This window comes from Mus pahari, chromosome 3, assembly GCF_900095145.1.
Source record: "Mus pahari chromosome 3, PAHARI_EIJ_v1.1, whole genome shotgun sequence".
Classification (NCBI taxonomy): Eukaryota; Metazoa; Chordata; class Mammalia; order Rodentia; family Muridae; genus Mus; species Mus pahari.
In genome coordinates this window covers 24,214,657-24,234,055 of record NC_034592.1, presented here as the reverse complement: position 1 = coordinate 24,234,055, position 19,399 = coordinate 24,214,657, and the positions used below count along the sequence as shown (strand labels likewise).

General features: G+C 37.9%; 2 protein-coding genes across 2 annotated transcripts; one reads left to right on the top strand and one right to left on the bottom strand.

The window, feature by feature from the left end:
* Positions 1-1,367: 1,367 nt before the first annotated feature.
* On the bottom strand, positions 1,368-2,315 carry LOC110319706 (olfactory receptor 1G1-like). Its single transcript, XM_021195231.1, has one exon. The coding sequence runs from the start codon at positions 2,313-2,315 to the stop codon at positions 1,368-1,370; it is 948 nt and encodes a 315-aa protein (XP_021050890.1).
* A 10,667-nt stretch (positions 2,316-12,982) lies between these two features.
* Positions 12,983-13,915, top strand: LOC110319487 (olfactory receptor 1L8). Its single transcript, XM_021194984.1, has one exon. It carries the CDS (start codon positions 12,983-12,985, stop codon positions 13,913-13,915), a length of 933 nt encoding a protein of 310 aa, XP_021050643.1.
* Positions 13,916-19,399: the final 5,484 nt, after the last annotated feature.

Genomic DNA, 19,399 nt, shown 5'->3' with positions numbered 1-19,399 from the left:
TACCCCAGAGAACTCAGAGAGTCAATGCTCATTGTTTTTAAGTGATTATGCAGTTATCATTGTTCATTGATAAGAAAGCCAATTCTGAAATGCAGGACTTAAACCTCTGTCTCGAAGTACTCACTTCCTGATTAAGTTTAAAGTACTCGACTATTCATTTGTTTTCTTCTATCAGATACAGTAAAATCTATTTTTAACTCTTGGGTTAAAGACAGCTTCCTAGGTTGCTTTATAACTTATGCTAGAGATAGAAAACATCCTTGATTCTTCTGCAGATTAAGCTAAGAAGAACTTAGCCTTTAATGCTTATTTTATAGGCATTCACCCTCTTGCCCTTGCACTTCCATTTGGGTAATATATAGAGAATTACTCAGAGAATTTGAACTTCATTAATTATCAGAGATTACTGTTATCACTAGTCCCATCCCTATGCTCAGGTGTAAATGTGATAGAGGATGTTAATATACCATTTCAAAATAAGAGCTCATCAGTGAGATCTCAATATACTGACAAATGTGTAGAGATCAAATCAACATAAAATATAGTGCAAATCATGATCTTCCCTTTGAGTTATCTACAGGCTCTTAACCTAACCCTTTAGTAGAGTTCCCTATGGGAGATGCAGTAAAAAAAAGTGGCAAGTTATAGTTTATAATAGATCTAAAGAGACTCTTAGAATTGTGCTGAGAAATTATTTAGGAAAAGAAACTTTTGTCTTTGACCTTTGGATTAGTTCTTAAGTTATCCAGTATAGATAACTAGAGACCTATGTTCAAGCTCAGTATGTGTTCTCTTGGAGAAACATTTGAATCTTTAAACACACAAATTATATAGCTTCATGTTTGCCTTCCTCTATCACAGAATCATAGTAATATTGAGAGATGTGATTTATTGGAATGATGCTTATGTACAGTGTGAGAAGACATAAAAAGAACACCAATTGAGAGGAACATGTAGCAATCACGACAATTAAAGTGAATGTATCCATATTCTGCCTTTGCCATTAATCTGTATAATGCTAGACAAATAATTTAACCTCTAGGAGCTCCTGCTTTTTCTGTGTAATGAAAAAGAAGGAAAATTAACTCAGAATAACATGCTGAATCTTGTTAATGATAATAAATATTCAAGTACATGAAGTAAAGCAAGCAAATACACACGTATGTACACAAACATAAATATCAGAAACAATTATAATAGAGATTATATTTTTATCACCTTTTATTAAGTGAGAAAATTATGGATTAATTGACTTTTTAAAGACTGCCTTGGAATGTAAAGCTAGCAAGTACAAAACCCCAGATTTGAACTTCAGCATCAAATGAATTATGAAGGTTGATTTCCCCTGAAATTCACAAAGGTTGTCTTCAGCTTTGTGGAGATTGCAGCAAAATTCTGTTCAGGAATCTTCTCAAGGCACTTGTCATATCTTTGTTTCTCAGGCTATAGATGAATGGGTTCAGCATGGGGGTCACCACAGCATACATCACTGCTGCAATCCTATCTTTGCTAGCTGAATCAGCAGCAGATGGAATGAAATACACCCCAATAGCAGACACATAGAACAAGCAGACTGCTGAGAGATGGGACCCACAGGTGGAGAAGGTCTTCCACTTTCCACTTGCTGATGGGACTCTCACAATGGTGGCCACAATGCGAACATATGAAGCAATGATTAACAAAGGGATCAAGACAGTTAATGCTCCTCCCCAGTAGAGCAGCACAGACTGGTTGGCATAAGTGTTAGAACAAGAGAGCTTTAACATGGGAAGCAGTTCACAAAAGAAATGGGGAATGATGTTGTCCATGCAGAAGGATAACTGAGACAAGAGAATGATGTGGGTTAGAGCATATGAATGGGCAAGGAATACAGATGTAGTCACCAGCAGGATGCAGCATCTGGGACTCATGACCAAGGTGTAGTGAAGGGGATAGCATATGGCCACAAGTCTGTCATAAGCCATCACTGCCAGGAGGAAAACATCTAGTCCAATGAACCACAGGAAGAAATAGATTTGAGACAGACATCCGGCATAAGGGATGCTATGCCTCTGAGTTTGGATGTTTACCAGCATCCTGGGAACTGTGGTAGATGATAGACACAGGTCAGTGAGAGAGAGGTTGGCTAGGAAGAAATACATAGGACTGTGGAGGTGTGGATCAGAGACAATTGCCAGGATAATTAGCATATTTCCCACCAAAGTGACCAGGTATATAACCAAGAAGATGCCAAAGAGGAAAGGTTGCTGTTCCTGATGCTCCAAGAGGCCCAGGAGGAGAAATTCAGAAACACTACTGTGGTTTCTTGTCATCATAATTCAGTGGAAACTAAAAGATAGAATGAAGAACAGCACACCAAGAACTCTTATTATGATATTGTCTTGATGGGAACAGAGGAAAAAAACAAGATGTCATTGAAGTGTTGGTGGCTATGTGTTCTATGATACCTAAATTGACCCTCTGATCTGGTCATGATCACATGTACCACATTAGTTCTAGAAGCACTAGAAGGAACAACTGAGACAATCAACTATAGAGAAGTGTTGGAGTTTTGGTCCATGGCTACATTGTTTTTAAGCCTGTGGCATGGTAACAGGTCATGTCAGGGAGTACACGTAGAGCAAAAATGCTCATTTTTTCATAGACAGGGCCTCAGTTTATGACTGGTTTATGACAGTGTCATGAAAGAGGGGAAAGGGAAGAGACAAGGATCCTAAAGTCCCCTCAGAAGTCCCCACAACCATTGAGCAATACCTTTTAGTTCCCACTAAACAGGCACCAAGCCTATAATACATGGGCTTTTGGAGAATGTTCTATATTCAACAATAGCAATTCACTTATCAAAAAAGCAACTGAGTCTTCTGAAAAGAAGAGGTAAGGTTAAAATCTTGACAAATCTTACAATTAGAGTTTGTGTTCTTAGGTTTATTACTAATATGTCACTAATGAGAGTACCAGGACTAATTTATTCACTCCATGTTTGTTGAATACTTATGGTGTGTCACCCATAACCTCGGTTTCTTTTCTTCTATGGACACTATTTTTTTGTCAGAGCTATTACAGACTCAAAAAAACACATCCATAAGAAAAGAAAGAAAGATGTCAAAGTTACTGTCAGATTCCTTTAATTTTAGAGATTAGCAAGTAACTCATTGTTGAAGGAAGAGATAAGATGAAGTTAGCTAGGTAAAGAATCGATTGGAACGTTACAAATGTACCCAAAATAAAGAGATAAAGAAGCATCACTATGGTAATGTGCACATCTATTTAGAGGAGACAGATGGAAATCATAGTTCAAAGGAGGAATTCAGAGGGAAGTAGCAGAGGAAAGGTGGAGAAAGAGGCAGAATTAGGTGCCGCACCCTCTTCAGAGAAGACTGCAGCAAAGGGCTTAAATGCTTGAATGGCTGTTGGTCCTGGAGGTTCGTGCCACACGTGGCTTTGCCTCCCTTAAGGTCAACAGCAGCAACCTCCTACATAGTCATAGAGTGCTTCCTCCTGGGATCATGCTGGGGAATATTTAGCACCTGGACATTAGGGTTACTTGCTGTCTGCGGTCTATTGATCTATGGCTCCTTTGTTCCCACGTTTGATGTTGCCTTTTGTGATCGGGTCCCAGGTCTAGATGTTCCAGGAAATAAGGAAGTAATTAGTGAACCACCACCTACTGAGAACATAATGTCTCCCACAGGAAGATTTTGTTACCCACCAGTAGGTCAGAAATACAGATAGAATAGAAAGTTGAGCGAGGACTACGAGCACTGGCAAGCAACAAGATTGTGAACTCTGATGACCTGCAGCTGCTTAGTTACTAATTACACTATTAAGAAACAGCTTAAACTTATTTGGGAAAATCATGGATGTTCTTCAGAAGTTTGAATTAGGATTTCTAAGAAAAGAAAGATTAAAGAGAAGTATTGGACACAGTATAATCAAAAGTGATAAAGAATACTATNAGCAATTAAGATTAGAAATTAGAATGGGGAATTTTATACTGCAAGTAAAAATTTCAGAAAAAATGGTGGACACCCAAAACTTACTAAGGATCTTATATTTATAAGCCCACTGATGCTCCATTGCCACATACAGGAGCATATGACTTAAATTGAAATAGATAAGTAAATGTTAAAGATTGAAGAAAAAGCGGCTGCTTGAAAGCCTTCATCATGAAAGTTAATGAGTGGCCATGAAAAGTAGAAGTTGTAAGTTAATATGATACTAGTAAAATCAAATATCTGGCAGCTTGACCGCAGGCGCTGAGCCAAGTGTGATTCTCTTTCTGAATGTTCTGTGCTTGCATAAATTTGGGCTAAGGATGAGCCATTTCTGAGTAAAANATTGTAATCTTTTGAATATTTGCTAGTTCCTTCTTCCTTGTATCTAATGTATAAAATCTAAGGCTGAATAGTAAAAATTTGCAGCAGTTGATACAGCCATCTGTGTCTGTGTCTCTGTCTGTCACGCCTAATCCGTTCCTTACCTGGGTATCCGAGTGCAGTCCCCCCGCAGGTCTTAGAGACCCCTGACTGAACGTCTGCGGCAATTAGGGACACATGGTACTTTAGTATAGATTAGGGAATTTATATTTTATTCTCAGAAAGACACCTGTGAATATGTGTAAGTGATTAAGTAGAAGGTGTTCAATTTATGACATAAAGGGTCATTCTCTTGCTATGTAGAGAAGAATCATATGGATCATACAAGCATGCATGCAAGCAGAAGCTACATGTCATGACATATGCTTGTAATCCTTGTATTCTGGAGACTGAGGCAAGATGATAAAAAGGCATATGTCTGTAATCCATGAGTCAGGATGGGAGCAAGTTAGAAGGCAAGTGGTAAAACACTGTAGCCAATAATGGCAACAACAGAAAGATTACAAGCAGTGATGTTATAAAGAAATACATGTAGGACCTTGAATAAGGTGAAGTGGATGAGGATGGAGTATACTTCAGCTATCTTATCTAAGGAATTAATGTATCCAGAGTCTAGTCTGCAAATACCAGAATTCTCTAAAATGAATGGGAAATAATAAGCTGCCCTATTGTACCAACAGAGAAATGATGATCTATTTGAGTGTTTGTCAAATTGGAGAATACATGCAATGTCTTAGTCACCTAAGAAGTTTGTGATAAGGAAACATAATGGAAAGTCTAAATAATTTTCAGAAGGAGAGAGATTGAAAAGGTCATGGGCCACAGAGACAATGTATAGGAGTGGAGATATAAAGATCGTGATGTGTGGGTACTGTATATGAGTGGCATAGTCTTTGGTCTACACAAACTATATCTAATTTATTTTCCCCCCACATTATCAGATCAGCAAACAGAGACAGAAAATAACACTTCTGGAGACAGGTGGCCTTTAAGTTTTCTTAGATGCACTACAGATAGTTGTGAACTACTTGGGAAAAATAATTTTGTAAATAATTATATAAAATATATTTTTCCTACAGTCTGCATGTGTGTCTCTATGTGTGTGTACATGTTCATGTGTGTGCATGCAAGCACATTTGTGTATATATTTGGGAGTCAGAGAGCAAGCCTAAATGTGAGTTCTTGTCTTCTATCCCATTGAGATAGGGTCTGTTTTTGTTCTTTGCCTCATATGCCAGGCTAGCTGGCCTGTGAACTTCTGAGGATTCTCCTGTGTCTATCTCCATCTCTCTGTAGGTGTGCTGAAAATTACAGATTCATGCTACTGTGTTTTGTTTTATATGGGTTCTTGGCATCAAACTTCGCTCCTCACAGTTACCTATGATTAACCCTAGATCTAATCTTTAAAATCCCTCTACTGTGGGCCTAGGGTAACTTTTTATTGTACTTGTTTATTTTTTAACCTAATGCTAGAAATACACAGGGCCACAAAACATTTAAGGAAAATCCCAGTAAACACAGCCCCTGTGATTATATGGTAACTGGACACTAGTAATAGACAAAACAGGTAAACATAGAGTCAGAAGCTCAGGTGAGCATTGAAAGAAATATGTTGATGCCAATAGAAAGGCACATTTGGAATATCTATTTTGACTTCAGAGTAAGCTCTTTTGAAAAATTTAAATAAAATTTGAGACCTGAAGACATAATTATCAAGAGCAGAAGAAACAAGACTAAGATTATAAACTACCCACGCCTTGTAACAGTTCATAGTGTGGGGAGACACTCATGGTAAGAGACATTATGAACAATTTGATAAATTTCACTTAGGTTGACCACAGATAGCTGGACCACTTAAATCAAACTGTGTTGACTGGGTTGTCTTTTCAGCGAGTTTAGGCTCTGAATGTGAATTCATGTAGACCAGCATTCTCTCTGGCACATCTTTAATATGCATCTACATAGGAAGAGTTAAAACAAACTTGACAGTGGAGAAGTCGAGAAATGGCTATATTCTGTAGTCTCAGAAAAACATGGACTGGCTTCCCTTTGATTTTCCACTTAAATTTAACTCTCATGAGATTTTTCTCCCTTGTAACAAGACATGAAATCACTTTTTTTTTTTTTTTTTTTGGTTTTTCGAGACAGGGTTTCTCTGTATAGCCCTGGCTGTCCTGGAACTCACTTTGTAGACCAGGCTGACCTCAAACTCAGAAATCCGCCTGCCTCTGCCTCCTGAGTGCTGGGATTAAAGGTGTGTGCCACCATGCCCGGCTGTGAAATTACTTTTATTTCAAGGGTACAGACTCAGGGTATAAGGGATACCTGAATGTAAATCCTCTCTTTTGTCAAATATTAACTAAGGAGACAATAAGAGAACATCTGCATGACCATGGCCACAGAAGAGAAGTCACATGATTTGACTGTTGGTGTCCTGCTTAGCTGTGTTAAAAGTGTTTACACATCCCATCAGAATTTTAATTTTTGAAGAGAAACTATTTCTTCTGCTAAGGAAACTAAAATATGAAGATGTAAAGTCATTTGTCTAAGTAGAACTCAATGAATTAGCAGAAAAGCCCACAACTAAACTGTGGTCATCTGATTTTACACTTACCCAACTGTTTTCAACCAGTCTTTGTTGAAATGAAGCTCTGTTGGTTCTTTAGATCCTGCTTCTTTCAGAAAAATTCACATTCCAGCCCTTTCTGGGGACTCAAACTCTTCCTCTCATGGAGTGGAAACAAAACACAAGGTTTGTATGTATGCATAGAATATATTTCTGGAGTCACAATAGTTGAACTGGAAAGCCTGGAGGTGGCACATATGGGAATATTTACCAGGTACACATGGTTCAGAGTTCCCAATTGGTGAGGAGGGGGACCAATTATCTCTGAATCTCCAGGGAGAAGAAATATACTGCATCTGTCAAGTGAGATTTCTATTTCTCCTATAGATTGTCAAAGAAGTGTCCTTGGTGAGAGGTGTAGACTCCACTTATTTCTAGTTATAAGAGCAAATGTTTAGATTGTTGATAGGGATTATTGTGGTTTAATAAATTAGTAACCACTAATTTGTTCATTTAGACTCTACAATATCCATGGCTTCACTAGCACTGAGTATTTAGCTAAGTTTTTAGCTAAGAGGAAAGAAATAGTACTGCCCAGAAGGGCAAATGGTTAGTTCTGAAAGCATACAAGCAAATAGCATTATACATACCAAGAAGGTTGTATTTAGGCACTGTGCTAATCAGGTCTTGTATGTCTACTATGCTCTCTCACTGGTTAGTCACTGGTTATATACCAGTTTAAAAAAAAAAGAATGGTGTAGTTTAACGGCTGATATATATCAGATTATTCCATATCTAGAGACTTAATATTAGGCACTATGCTATGTATGTATATATAATACATACATATGTACATACATACATACATATATGATACATGTATGCATGCACTAACAATTAATGAAAAAGAGTCCATGAATTAAAGACACCAAAGAGGGGCTATATGAGAGAGGAGAGGAAATAGAATGGAGAAAGGGGCAATTATATAACAGTCTAAAAATAATGAAAGTATTAGTTAGGTAAAATAACTTATCTTAATGGCACCCCAGAAGATTTTTTTAAATTTAAATTGCTATTTGTAATAAAAGAGAGTTTTTATGATGCCAAATACTCAGCAATAGACTGTTAGACTTTTAAATTTTATTCTTTTTTTTTATTTATTTTTATTTTTGTGGTGCCAAGGATGGAATTCAGGCATTCTAAACAAATAGGCTGCCATTGTGCTACACCCAGCTTCTCATCCTCTGGGTCTCTCATGCTGTTTTAAATTAATATTCCTTTGCAATATATTGAATTTGAACATCTTATCTGTCATAGGGCTAGTTAGATATCTCCTTTTTTGGGGGGGTTGGTTTTTTGAGACAGGGTTTCTCTGTATAGCTCTGGTGGTCCTGGAACTCACTTTGTAGACCAGGCTGTCCTCAAACTCAGTAATCCACCTGCCTCTGCCTCCTGAGTGCTGGGATTAAAGGCATGCACTACCATGCCTGGCTTAGTTATATATCTCCTTGTGTAAATTAGATATTCAAATTATTATCTTATTTTGTTGCATTTTTCTTAAATTTCCATTAATTTGAAATGTGTTTATATATTCCAATTTGATTTCTGAGGTAGATGATAGACACATAGGCAGATAAATAGGTGTATCTAGATGATTTCTAGATCAATAGATAGACTCTTTTGTGAGATACCTTTTCACTATCTGTATAGTTAGATAAATAATAATTCTTATGGCTTTATTATTCCATTTTTGAGTTTTCTGTAGGTTGACTTTACACACTAAAAAACCTTTTTACACACACACACACACACACACACACACACACACACATATATATATATATATATATATCATCCTGATCACATCTCCCTCCCCATCCCTTCTTATACACTCCTTCCACCATCTCCCAGTCCCTTCTCTTCTGAGAAGAATGAAGCTCCTGACTATTGCCCAACCATTGCACATTAAGTCACTGCAGGACTAGGTGTATCCTTTCCTACAAAACCCAGACAAGGTAGCCAAGTTATAGCAATGAGATCCATAGTCAGGCAAAAGATTCAGGGATATTCCCTGCTCCACATGTTGGGGGATCCATGTGAAGACCAAGATGCACATATATGCAGGAGACTGGGGTCCAGCTCATACTTTTTCTTTGGTTGATGGTTCAGTCTCTGGGATGCCACTAAGGATTCCCATCAGTACTCTGTTGGTCTTCTTGTGGAGTTTCTCCAGGTTCCTAACTCTCCCATAAGACTCTCTGAGCTTCATCTGATGTTTGGCTGTGAGTCTCTCTGAATTTTTTGATTGGTTGCTAGGTAGAGCCTCTCAGAGGACAGTTATGTCAGGCTCCTGTCTATAAGCATACCAGAGTATCATTAATAGTGTCAGTGATTTGTTCTTGCCCACGTGATGGGTCTCAAATTGGGCCAGTCATTGGTTGGCCATGCTCTTTAGCTCTGGTTCATATTTGTCCCTGAATATCTTGTAAGCAGAACACATTTTGGATTGAAAGTTTTGTGGTAGGTTGCTGTCCTTATCCCTCCACTAGGAGTACTGCCTGGGAGTACAGAAGATGGACACTTCAGGGTCCCTATCCTCGACTTCTAGTAGTCTCAGCTAGAGACATCCTATAGATTCCCCCATCCTAGGTGTCTGGACACCCCCTTCACCTGCTGTTAATTTTCATTCTCTTTTCCCACTCTCCCTACTCCTGATCATTTACTCTGTTCCCCTCTCCATCTCCACTTCTACCCAGTTTCTTCACTCCATACCCTCCAATGTCTATTTTATTTTCTCTTCTGAGAAAGATTCAAGCATCCTATCTTGGGCCCTCCTTGTTATTTGCACCTTCATTTGTAATAGCCAGAAACTGGTAACAACCCAGATGTCCCTCAACAAGAATGGATAAAGAAAATGTGGTTTATTTACACAATGGAATATTAGAATAGACAAAGAAAGTGTGGTTCATTTATAAAATGGAGTATTACTCAGCCATTAAAATCAAGAACATCATGAAATATGCAGGCAAATAGAGCCAGAATATATTATCCTGAGTGAGATAACACAGACACAAAAGGACATGCACAGTATGCACTCACTTATAAGTAGATATTATCCATATAATACAGGATGATCATGCCATAATGAACAGACTCAAAGAAGTCAAGTAACAATAACAACAAAAAACCCATTTTATAGGGTCTTATACAAAACAAAACAATACAAAACAAAACAAAACAAAACAAAACAAAACAGAAACCAAACCAGCCCATATAAGACTGGCTTAAACCAGTACATATAAAACTGGTTCAAACCAGACCAAATCCCAGCATGGAGATGGCAGAGTGCACACAAAGTTCCAACCCTAACCAAGAAGCTATTTGCAACTAATATGTGTTAAAAAGGTAAAAAATCAGTTTTTTTGAAATGGAGTATCATTGCATTTAACTGTACTCCAGGGTAGGTTCTGTGGGCCAATATAATACAAACTCTTTCCTTTTTTAAAGTTTATTTTGTTTATTTTATGAGCTTGCTGTATTGGCTTTAGATTTTTAGTTTATATTTATTTTTTATTTTTATTTCTGAGAGAAAATAGGAGCACAAAGTTTAGTAGGTAGGGAGTTGGGAAAGATCTGGAAGGAGTCAGAGGAGGGGAAAGACTATATTCTAAATATATCACATTCAAGAGAAGAGAAAGGAAAGGAAAGGTCTGTCTAGACAATTGTGGACATGTTTCTCCTACATTTCTTCTGGAATTTTTATATCTTCCATTTGTGTTGTTGATCCATTTGGAGTTTTTTTAAATGAGAGATAAGTATATAGATTTTTTCCTTCTGCTTATAGATATCCAAGTTTTACTTGACAACTTTTCCTACTATATGCTTCTTCTCTGTTTATTGAGATGGATTATCATTCTGCATCCTAGGCTGTCCTGAGACTCACAATCCTCCTGTGTCAGCCTCATGGGCCTTGAGATTATAGATGTGTGTTATCATGCCTGGCTCATTGTGAAATAGAAAAACCTCTTCACTATGAGTACATGCCTTTAATCCTAACTTCTCTGTTAAGTGAATCAGAAGGTTAAGTATAAGATACATAATTATAGAACTCATAGAAGATGAAAGCAGTGCTGGGGATGTGGTGGAGGTTGTATTAGTTAGGGTTTTACTGCTGTGAACAGACACCATGACCAAGGCAAGTCTTATAAAGGACAACATTTAATTGGGGCTGGCTTACAGGTTCAGAGGTTCAGTCCATTATCATCAAGGCAGGAGCATGGCAGTCCATCCAGGAAGGCATGGTGCAGGAGGAGCTGAGAGTTCTACGTCTTCATCCAAAGGCTGCTACTGGAAGACTGACTTCCAGGCAACTGGGGTGAGAGTCTTAAGCCCACACCCACAATGACACACCTACTCCAACCAGGTCACACCTATTCCAACCAGGCCACACCTCCAGATGGTGCCACTCCCTGGGCCAAGAATATACAAACCATTACAGAGGTATAATAGGAAAATGTGACATGAATATGGAAAGGAGACTCTGAGGGCTGGTAGAATATGAGGGAAAGCAGGGTTTGGAGAATTAACAAATTTTGTTTGTATACTAGCATAATGAAACCTAATACTCTATGAACTAATTAAAATACTCTTTAATTTGTAAATGCTATCAAGAAAATAAAAACATAAGGCAAAGACTGGGGTGGATAGTTATGCAATATTGTTATATAGGACTATTATCTAAAATATATAAAGAATTCTTAAACTCAGCAGTAAGAAAATAAACACAAGCGAAAACTGAGCCAAACATCTTGGCAGACGTTTTCACCAAGGAAGATATACAGATAGTAAACATATAAAAAGATGGTCTAGTTCAGATGTCACCAGAAAGATGCATATTAGAGAAATAAATCACACAACTGTTAAAACAACTAAACAGAAAGTTGATCTAGAAGAAGGGGGTGCAGTGATCAAAATACATTGTAGGATATTCTCAAAGGATTAATAAAAAAAATAAGGAAATCCCTAAACAAAATAGTCACCCACATACATTTATATCATTAATTATCATCGTTAGGAGGTTTCCCCTTGGAATATCAAAATCAAGTTGAAACATTCTGAGATTAGTCTCAACATCTAAAGGAAGTCTCAGGGGTTCTCTGTCTCCTTGGAGTCAGCTCTGCCAATTAAGATTCAAATTCTTTTTATGCTAGAGCAATCACAGAACAAATATCCCTGAGAGGCAATCACACTGCAACTGTTACCCTAAGAACGATTCTAGAACCAGATTTTGCAAAGCTGAAACCACAAGATATGAAAAGGACTTCTACAATCAAGAGCCCTTGCCTCTGGAGTCAGGGCATCTCTGTCTTTTGATATGAGAGCTGAGAAAAGAGCATTACACTGGTATCCAGAGGTTAGCAGAAAAGCAGGGTGTTGAGGTCACAGAAGAGAGATACATTACCCCTTTGAGCAGCTTGTTAATCCTGCCTTCATTCTCTGTTCCTTTTCTAGATAACCAGTCTCAGTCAGCAGAAGAGTGAAGCTGAATACTGGTAGAGAGGCTGACTTGGGGAAAATTTGCAGATGTGAAGAATGTCAGCTTCTGGAGAAAGCTAGAAGAAAAGACTTTGGGTATGAAGGTGAGATAGAAGAATCTTCCAGAGAAAGTTAGAAGCAAAGGTTTTACATATGAAGGTGAGCTGGAAGAAATTTTCCTATCCACTTGACCACTTCAGAGAGTCTTGCACTCCTTTATTTTCTCTTATAATTTCAAACACTTCTTGAATTAGAAACTCCCATGATCCAACTGGAACCTGAATCTGACTTTTGGTTTTAGGACCATCTACTTTGACCTTGAAGTCATTGACAACACAGGTTTTGGAGAGAGCAAAATCCCCAGCATTACAAAAAGAACCATTGTATTCTCATCATTATACCCCAGAAATAAGAACTAAAGCCTTGCTGGGTTCTCATGATTTGAATTATTGAACTATAATGTATTAAGTAACAAAGCTTCTTGTATGTAACTGGATCCAAATCAATGGAAATAGTTAACCAAACCAAACTTGTCTCTGAGTTCATCCTCCTGGGACTGTCCCCTCGACCTGAGGACCAAAAACCACTGTTTATCCTCTTCCTCACAATTTACCTAGTTACTCTAGCAGGGAACCTGCTCATCATTCTGGTCATCCGTTCTGATCCCCATCTCCATACTCCCATGTATTTTTTCTTGAGTTTTCTGTCTTTAACTGACATTTGTTTCACTACAACTATTGTCCCCAAGATGCTAGTGAATTTTCTGTCAGAAAAAAAGACCATCTCCTATGCAGGGTGTCTGACACAAATGTATTTTCTCTATGCCTTGGGTAACAGTGATAGTTGTCTTTTGGCAGTAATGGCCTTTGACCGGTATGTAGCCATCTGCAACCCCTTCCACTATGTCACTATCATGAACCATCATCGATGTGTCCTACTGGTGACTTTCTCTTGCTCCTTTCCTCACTTCCATTCACTTCTGCATACACTTTTACTTAATCTTCTGACCTTTTGTGACTCCAATGTTATTCACCACTTTCTCTGTGACCTCAGTCCTCTGATAAAATTATCCTGCTCCTCCACATTTGTTAATGAGATTGTGATAGTGACAGAAGGAGCTCTTGTTTTGGTGACCCCCTTCCTATGCATTGCTTTCTCCTACATCAGAATCCTTGTTACAGTTCTCAAGATCCCTTCTGCTGCTGGGAAACGCAAAGCCTTTTCCACCTGTGGTTCTCACCTCACTGTGGTAACCCTCTTTTATGGAAGCATCTTCTATGTGTACTTACAGCCTGTGTCGACTTATACTGTCAAAGACCATATAGCAACAATTGTCTACACAGTTTTGTCATCTATGCTAAACCCTTTCATCTACAGCTTGAGAAACAAAGACCTGAAGCAGGGTCTGAGGAAGCTCATAAGCAGAAGGAGCATCTAAATAGCATCTCCTGAAAAACTCACAAGTCTGCCTCACTTAGGCCTGGCTTGTTTCTGCTGTTCTTAGTAAACAGTGTCAGAGGTTAGCATTTGTAATGCATGCATGAAAAGGCTGTGGGTGACATTTATATCCAATGAGGTAATCCATGATGTCTATTAGCTATTCATGCACATCTGTAAGTAGGATGTCCTTATTCTCTATTCCTTCCCTTACATTATCTGTATTCACATCTTCCAAAAACTGTTTAAATTAATCTTTTTACTCTCAAATATTTTCTGAGTCAAATTCTCACTGTTTATTAAACTAGTCCTCCAAAATTTCACATAATTCAAAGTACCACTTAAAAATTACATAATTCACAGCAGTTGAATGCCTTTGAAACTGAACATAAGGACAAGAAAAGAACAAGACAGGATGAACAAAATGATGATTATATTTTAGTTACTAATGTTTTGCATTGGGAAAATTTTATGTTATTTCTCACTAAAATGCTTCTTGCCTAAATTTGATTTTTTTGGTCTGTAATCTGTTTTTATTTTCTCATTAGTTTTGGTTCCTTTTAAATTTTCTTATACGTTGCCATTTAATTAAAAAAGCCAATAGAACAAGAAACAAGAATAATAGCTTGGAAATTATCCATTCTACTTGGAGGATTAAAAAAACAATATATGTAAAATATATTGCTTATTTTAAAAATTTCTACTCATAGACTATAAGTAGAATTGTCATCAGAAATGTGTACTGAAAAATAATGCCATAAGTATGTACTGAATACTAGGATGTTTGGATACATTCTGTGAACCTCAGATTCAACAGGAAAAATAGCAGCAATTTAAAATTTGATCAATCCAGAAATAAAGATGTGGTTAATTCCATAGAATATTATCATATACTGTAAATTCAAATAATTAAATATATTTTCATTGTTGTCTTGAAAAACTATTGAGGAAGATCAAGGTGTGGAGCAAAGCAGGGTGTGGTTGTACATACCTTTAATACTGGTACCCAGAAGACAGACAGGAGGATTTTTATGAGTTTTAGGCCATCCTTTGGTACATAGTAAGTAGCAAGCCAACTAATGATATACAGTGAGATCTTGCCACAAAAAAGAGAAAGAAAGATGTAGAACAAAATGGATATGCATGTTAGTGTTGCTTAGGTAAGTGAGGGAGCAACAAAGCAAGGCACTTATGCTTTCTTGTATCCATTCATAATGCTTAAATATGTTCAAATAAATCTGTTATTTAAATTATCAATGCATAAGATGGTCAATGCAATGGTATCTTGTCAAGTGCTTGTGTATCTGAAAACATTTAACACACTAACTTCAGGCAGATAACTTGATAACTCAAGATAGAATTATAAGTGTCAAATCTTGTCTTTGGAGTATTTATTTTACTTTATTTATTTTAATTTTTATTAAAAAATTTAGTCCATTCCTTAGGAAGTTCACACACATATGCAATTTGTATAAATCAAATCCATTCCCACTGCCCCAGTCCAAGTCTTCCCAGACCCCACCAATTCCCAAGTTCATTTCCTGTTTTTATAACCCACTGAGTCCAGTCAGTGATACCTATACATATAAGGTGTAGAGTCATTCTCTGGAGCATGGATAACCTATCAGAAACCATATCCCTAAAGAAAGCAAACTCAAACAGATATGGGGTTTTGTGAACCCCTTACCTGTCTATACTGGATCTTGGACTACTTTGATTATACAGACAATAGCCACTGTGGGTTCATGAGTTCAGTGGCTTTCTTATGTCTAGAAGACACTGCTTTATATGAGTTTTCTCTTACAATCTTTCTGTCATCTTCTCTGATGATTTCTTAGCCATGTGGAAAAGGACTGTAACACAAATCTCCCATTTAGGACTGAGCAACCACATTCACTCATGCTTTGCCCTCTGACCAGCTAAGAGACTCTGTATGAATTAATTCTGCCCACTGTAAATTAAAGCTTCTCTGATGCGGGCTAAGAGTTCCATCAATCTTATCTATAAAGGTAAGTATTTAGGAGGCAAGTTTTTAAAAAAACATTATCGTGTGTGTGTGTGTGTGTGTGTGTGTGTGTAGCACAGTGCATGTATGGAGGTCAGAGGAGAACTTACAATTTGATGAGGGTTTAGAGTTTGATGTATGTCACAGGATTTTCCCTGTCCAACTACATTAGTGCAGAGGAGGTCTGTGATTGGACAGGGAAAAGGGGAGGTGCATGCGCGCTCGCGTGCGAGAGAGAGAGAGAGAGAGAGAGAGAGAGAGAGAGAGAGAGAGAGAGAGAGAGAGAGAGAGAGCCTGGAGGGTAAGAAGAAGAACCAAGATGGCTTCGGATGTGTACCTGTGTGACATTTACGGCCATAAGTAGCTATCATTTCACAAGGTTAGAAATATTGGGATAAAGCTTTTATTATCAATTGGCTCTGATATTATTGTATTGGCATCTTGTAAATTGTGGTACTATTTATACATAAATCTGATTGGTTAATTAAGCATTGGAAGTCATGATTCTGTTGGGGTACTAGGTGATGTGAGATGCAACTGCTAAGTAGGTGACTCTTTTTAATAACTGGAGTGTGGAGTCTCCTGTTACAGGGGATTATAGCAGAAAGGGAACCAGTGACTCGCAGAACAAGTGAGCCAAGTGCTGCGGGGGCGGATTGACTGGAGTGTGGAAGCCTGGTCCGACACGGTAGAGAGTTGGTGGGGTCCTTTTTTAATATTTCCCACAACAGATGTATACTTTAGATACTAGTCCTCTACCAAATATGTGGTCAGAAATATTTTGGCTTTTGTGGAAGGTGTCAGTTCTTTCCTTTCACCTTGTAGATTGTGGATATCCAACTTAAATGATAAGCTTGGTGACAAGAGTTACACAATGTGTTACCTCAGTTAGTAACTTTTGGGTATTTAAAGTATACCTGTATCTTCCTACTACATAAGACAAGGAGGATGAGTCACTATGTTCATTTTTAATGGTCTGTTCTATCTTTGTCCCAAATATGGATTTGTTTACATTGCCTAGGCCTTGGGAGGCAGGTCCTGACTCTGTGTTACTCTACACCTGAGTTGGAGGACTAGTTATTGCTCTTGACTGTGCCCTATTATGTGAGTGGCAACGTTTAATCAAGGGTCAGTAATACACTAGAGAAACAATTCTTAGATGTGTAAACAAAAGAAAATTGAGTGATCTAGAAAATAAAACTCTGATAAATTGAACTTCATCAAAAAGACTTTTAAGTGTTTTCTGTAGAGGATTCTGCTAAAAGGACAAAAAGGGAACTACACAGTGTGAGAAAATATTGTCAGATCACATATGTGACAAATGGTTTGCATGTAAAGGTCACACAAACGCCTTAGCAATGAATACTGAAATGATTCAGTGAGAACACAAGCAGAAGGCATGAAGAAATATTTCACCAAAGGTTTGTGGATACAGATGAGACTCCCAAAAGATTAGTACTGTTAGCCATCTGGGAAATACAAATGAAAACAATGAAGTTTGACTACATACCCACAAGAATGGCCACATTTTTTTAAAAAGTGACAATAACAAATGCTTATGAGGATTCAGAGGAGGAATGACAAAGTAACACACCACACTGAAAACCACAAAAGTCAAGCATGCAATTACTCTACAGTTCACAAATTACATTTATTATAACAGAACTTAAATTATATTTTCATATAAATAAACATTTTTGCCTGTATTCTGGGATAAAACCTAGGGCTTTGTGTTTGCTAGACAAGTATTCTACCACTGAGTTAAGATCCTAATTCAAAATATGCATATTTTCATTATATATATATACATGTGACTAGATATATAGATACTCTCTGACAGCTTAGAGAGAAGTTTGAAAAACCAAGAGACTAGTATGTCCAGGACAAGTATATTAGCAGCTTCTTTCATTGATAGTATTAGTTGAATATTTGAATAGTATTTCAATAAAAGTGGGTTCTCAAATGTTTGAAAGCATTATTCTCTATACAGTTCACTTCAAATGAAAGGTTTTCAGAAACATCATTTTTTTGGTAAGAAATTAAGATATCACCCACACATACATGAAAGGCAAAACAAATGAAAAAAATACAGACCTTCATTCATAACACAGATGTCTTGTGTATTTTAATGGGGAGGGGAGGGGATAGGGTTTTTTTGGAGGGGAAACAAGGACAGTGAACAACATTTGAAATGTAAATAAAGTAAATATCTAATAAAAAACCAAATAGGGGTCTCTGAAAAGAATGAACATCTAGAAACATCTAGAAAGACCACTGTGGGGAAAGTGAACTGTATCTTCAGACAGAAACTGGTAAGGCTGAGTGAGCCCAAACTCTGTGAAACGCAAAATTTGGTATGGTAGGCATGGGGCTAGTCCCCTGCCAAACTATGTGTTGTGGAACTGTGACATCCCACTGAGGGGACCATGGCAACCAATCACATAGCATTAAAAACACAGAGTTCTCCATACTAACAAGGTATGTAAATAGATCCTGAGTGTTCAGCAACCTAAAGAGCAGGAGAAGGCCTTTTCTCTTCCAGCACCCCATGCTCTCAGCACTCACTTGGAACTAAACCAGATTCCACCTGTCCTGGGCTCTGATTTCTTCCCATTCTTGCTTGGTGTGTGGACACCTTGCCTGAAACTGTGGACTGAGGACTCTGGTTTCTGACTCTCAGCAGTACTTGGGTACACAGGACACTGGGAACCACATTGTCCCAGACTCTGCTGTTTTCCACTCTAGGAAACACAGACTGAGGACCCCCATTATGGACTGTGTTCTGACTACCCTGAGCAGCATTTGGGCATTCCTGACACCCCAACATTGAGACAGACACACTCAGCAGATCACTTTTTAGAGTTCACTAGAGGACATGCTCAGATATTCATTTTTCTTCTTTGATAATTTCACATACATATGCAGTGAAACATAATAATATACACTCCCCAATTATCCTTTATATCTTTCCACTTTTAACATTGAAAAAATTATGTCTATAAATATTTTGCCTGCATGTATGTTTCTGCACCACATGCATGACTGGTACCCAAGAGATTAGAAGAAAACATTCAATACCATGGAACTGGAGTTACAGAGGGTTGTAAGTACCAGGTAGGTGCTGATAATTGAACCTGGATCTTCTGAAAGAGCAGAAAATACTCTTTACCACCAAGCTCTTAATATTTTCAAAGCTTTAACACACGCGCGCGCACGTGTGCGCGCACACACACACACACACACACATACACACATATATATATATATTTACTCTGACAAATGAAGGGTTTCAAACTACCCAAATATTCAACTATAACAAAAGTGATTTAAGACAGGGTGAACAGTCGGGCGTGGTAGCACACACCTTTAATCCCAGCACTTGTGAGGCAGAGGCAGGCGGATTTCTGAGTTCGAGGCCAGCCTGGTCTACAAAGTGAGTTCCAGGACAGCCAGGGCTATACAGAGAAACCCTGTCTCTAA

Excerpts from the sequence above, each read along its gene's own strand:
- LOC110319706 (XM_021195231.1), bottom strand. The coding sequence starts at position 2,315 with ATGATGACAAGAAACCACAGTAGTGTTTCTGAATTTCTCCTCCTGGGC.
- LOC110319487 (XM_021194984.1), top strand. The coding sequence starts at position 12,983 with ATGGAAATAGTTAACCAAACCAAACTTGTCTCTGAGTTCATCCTCCTG.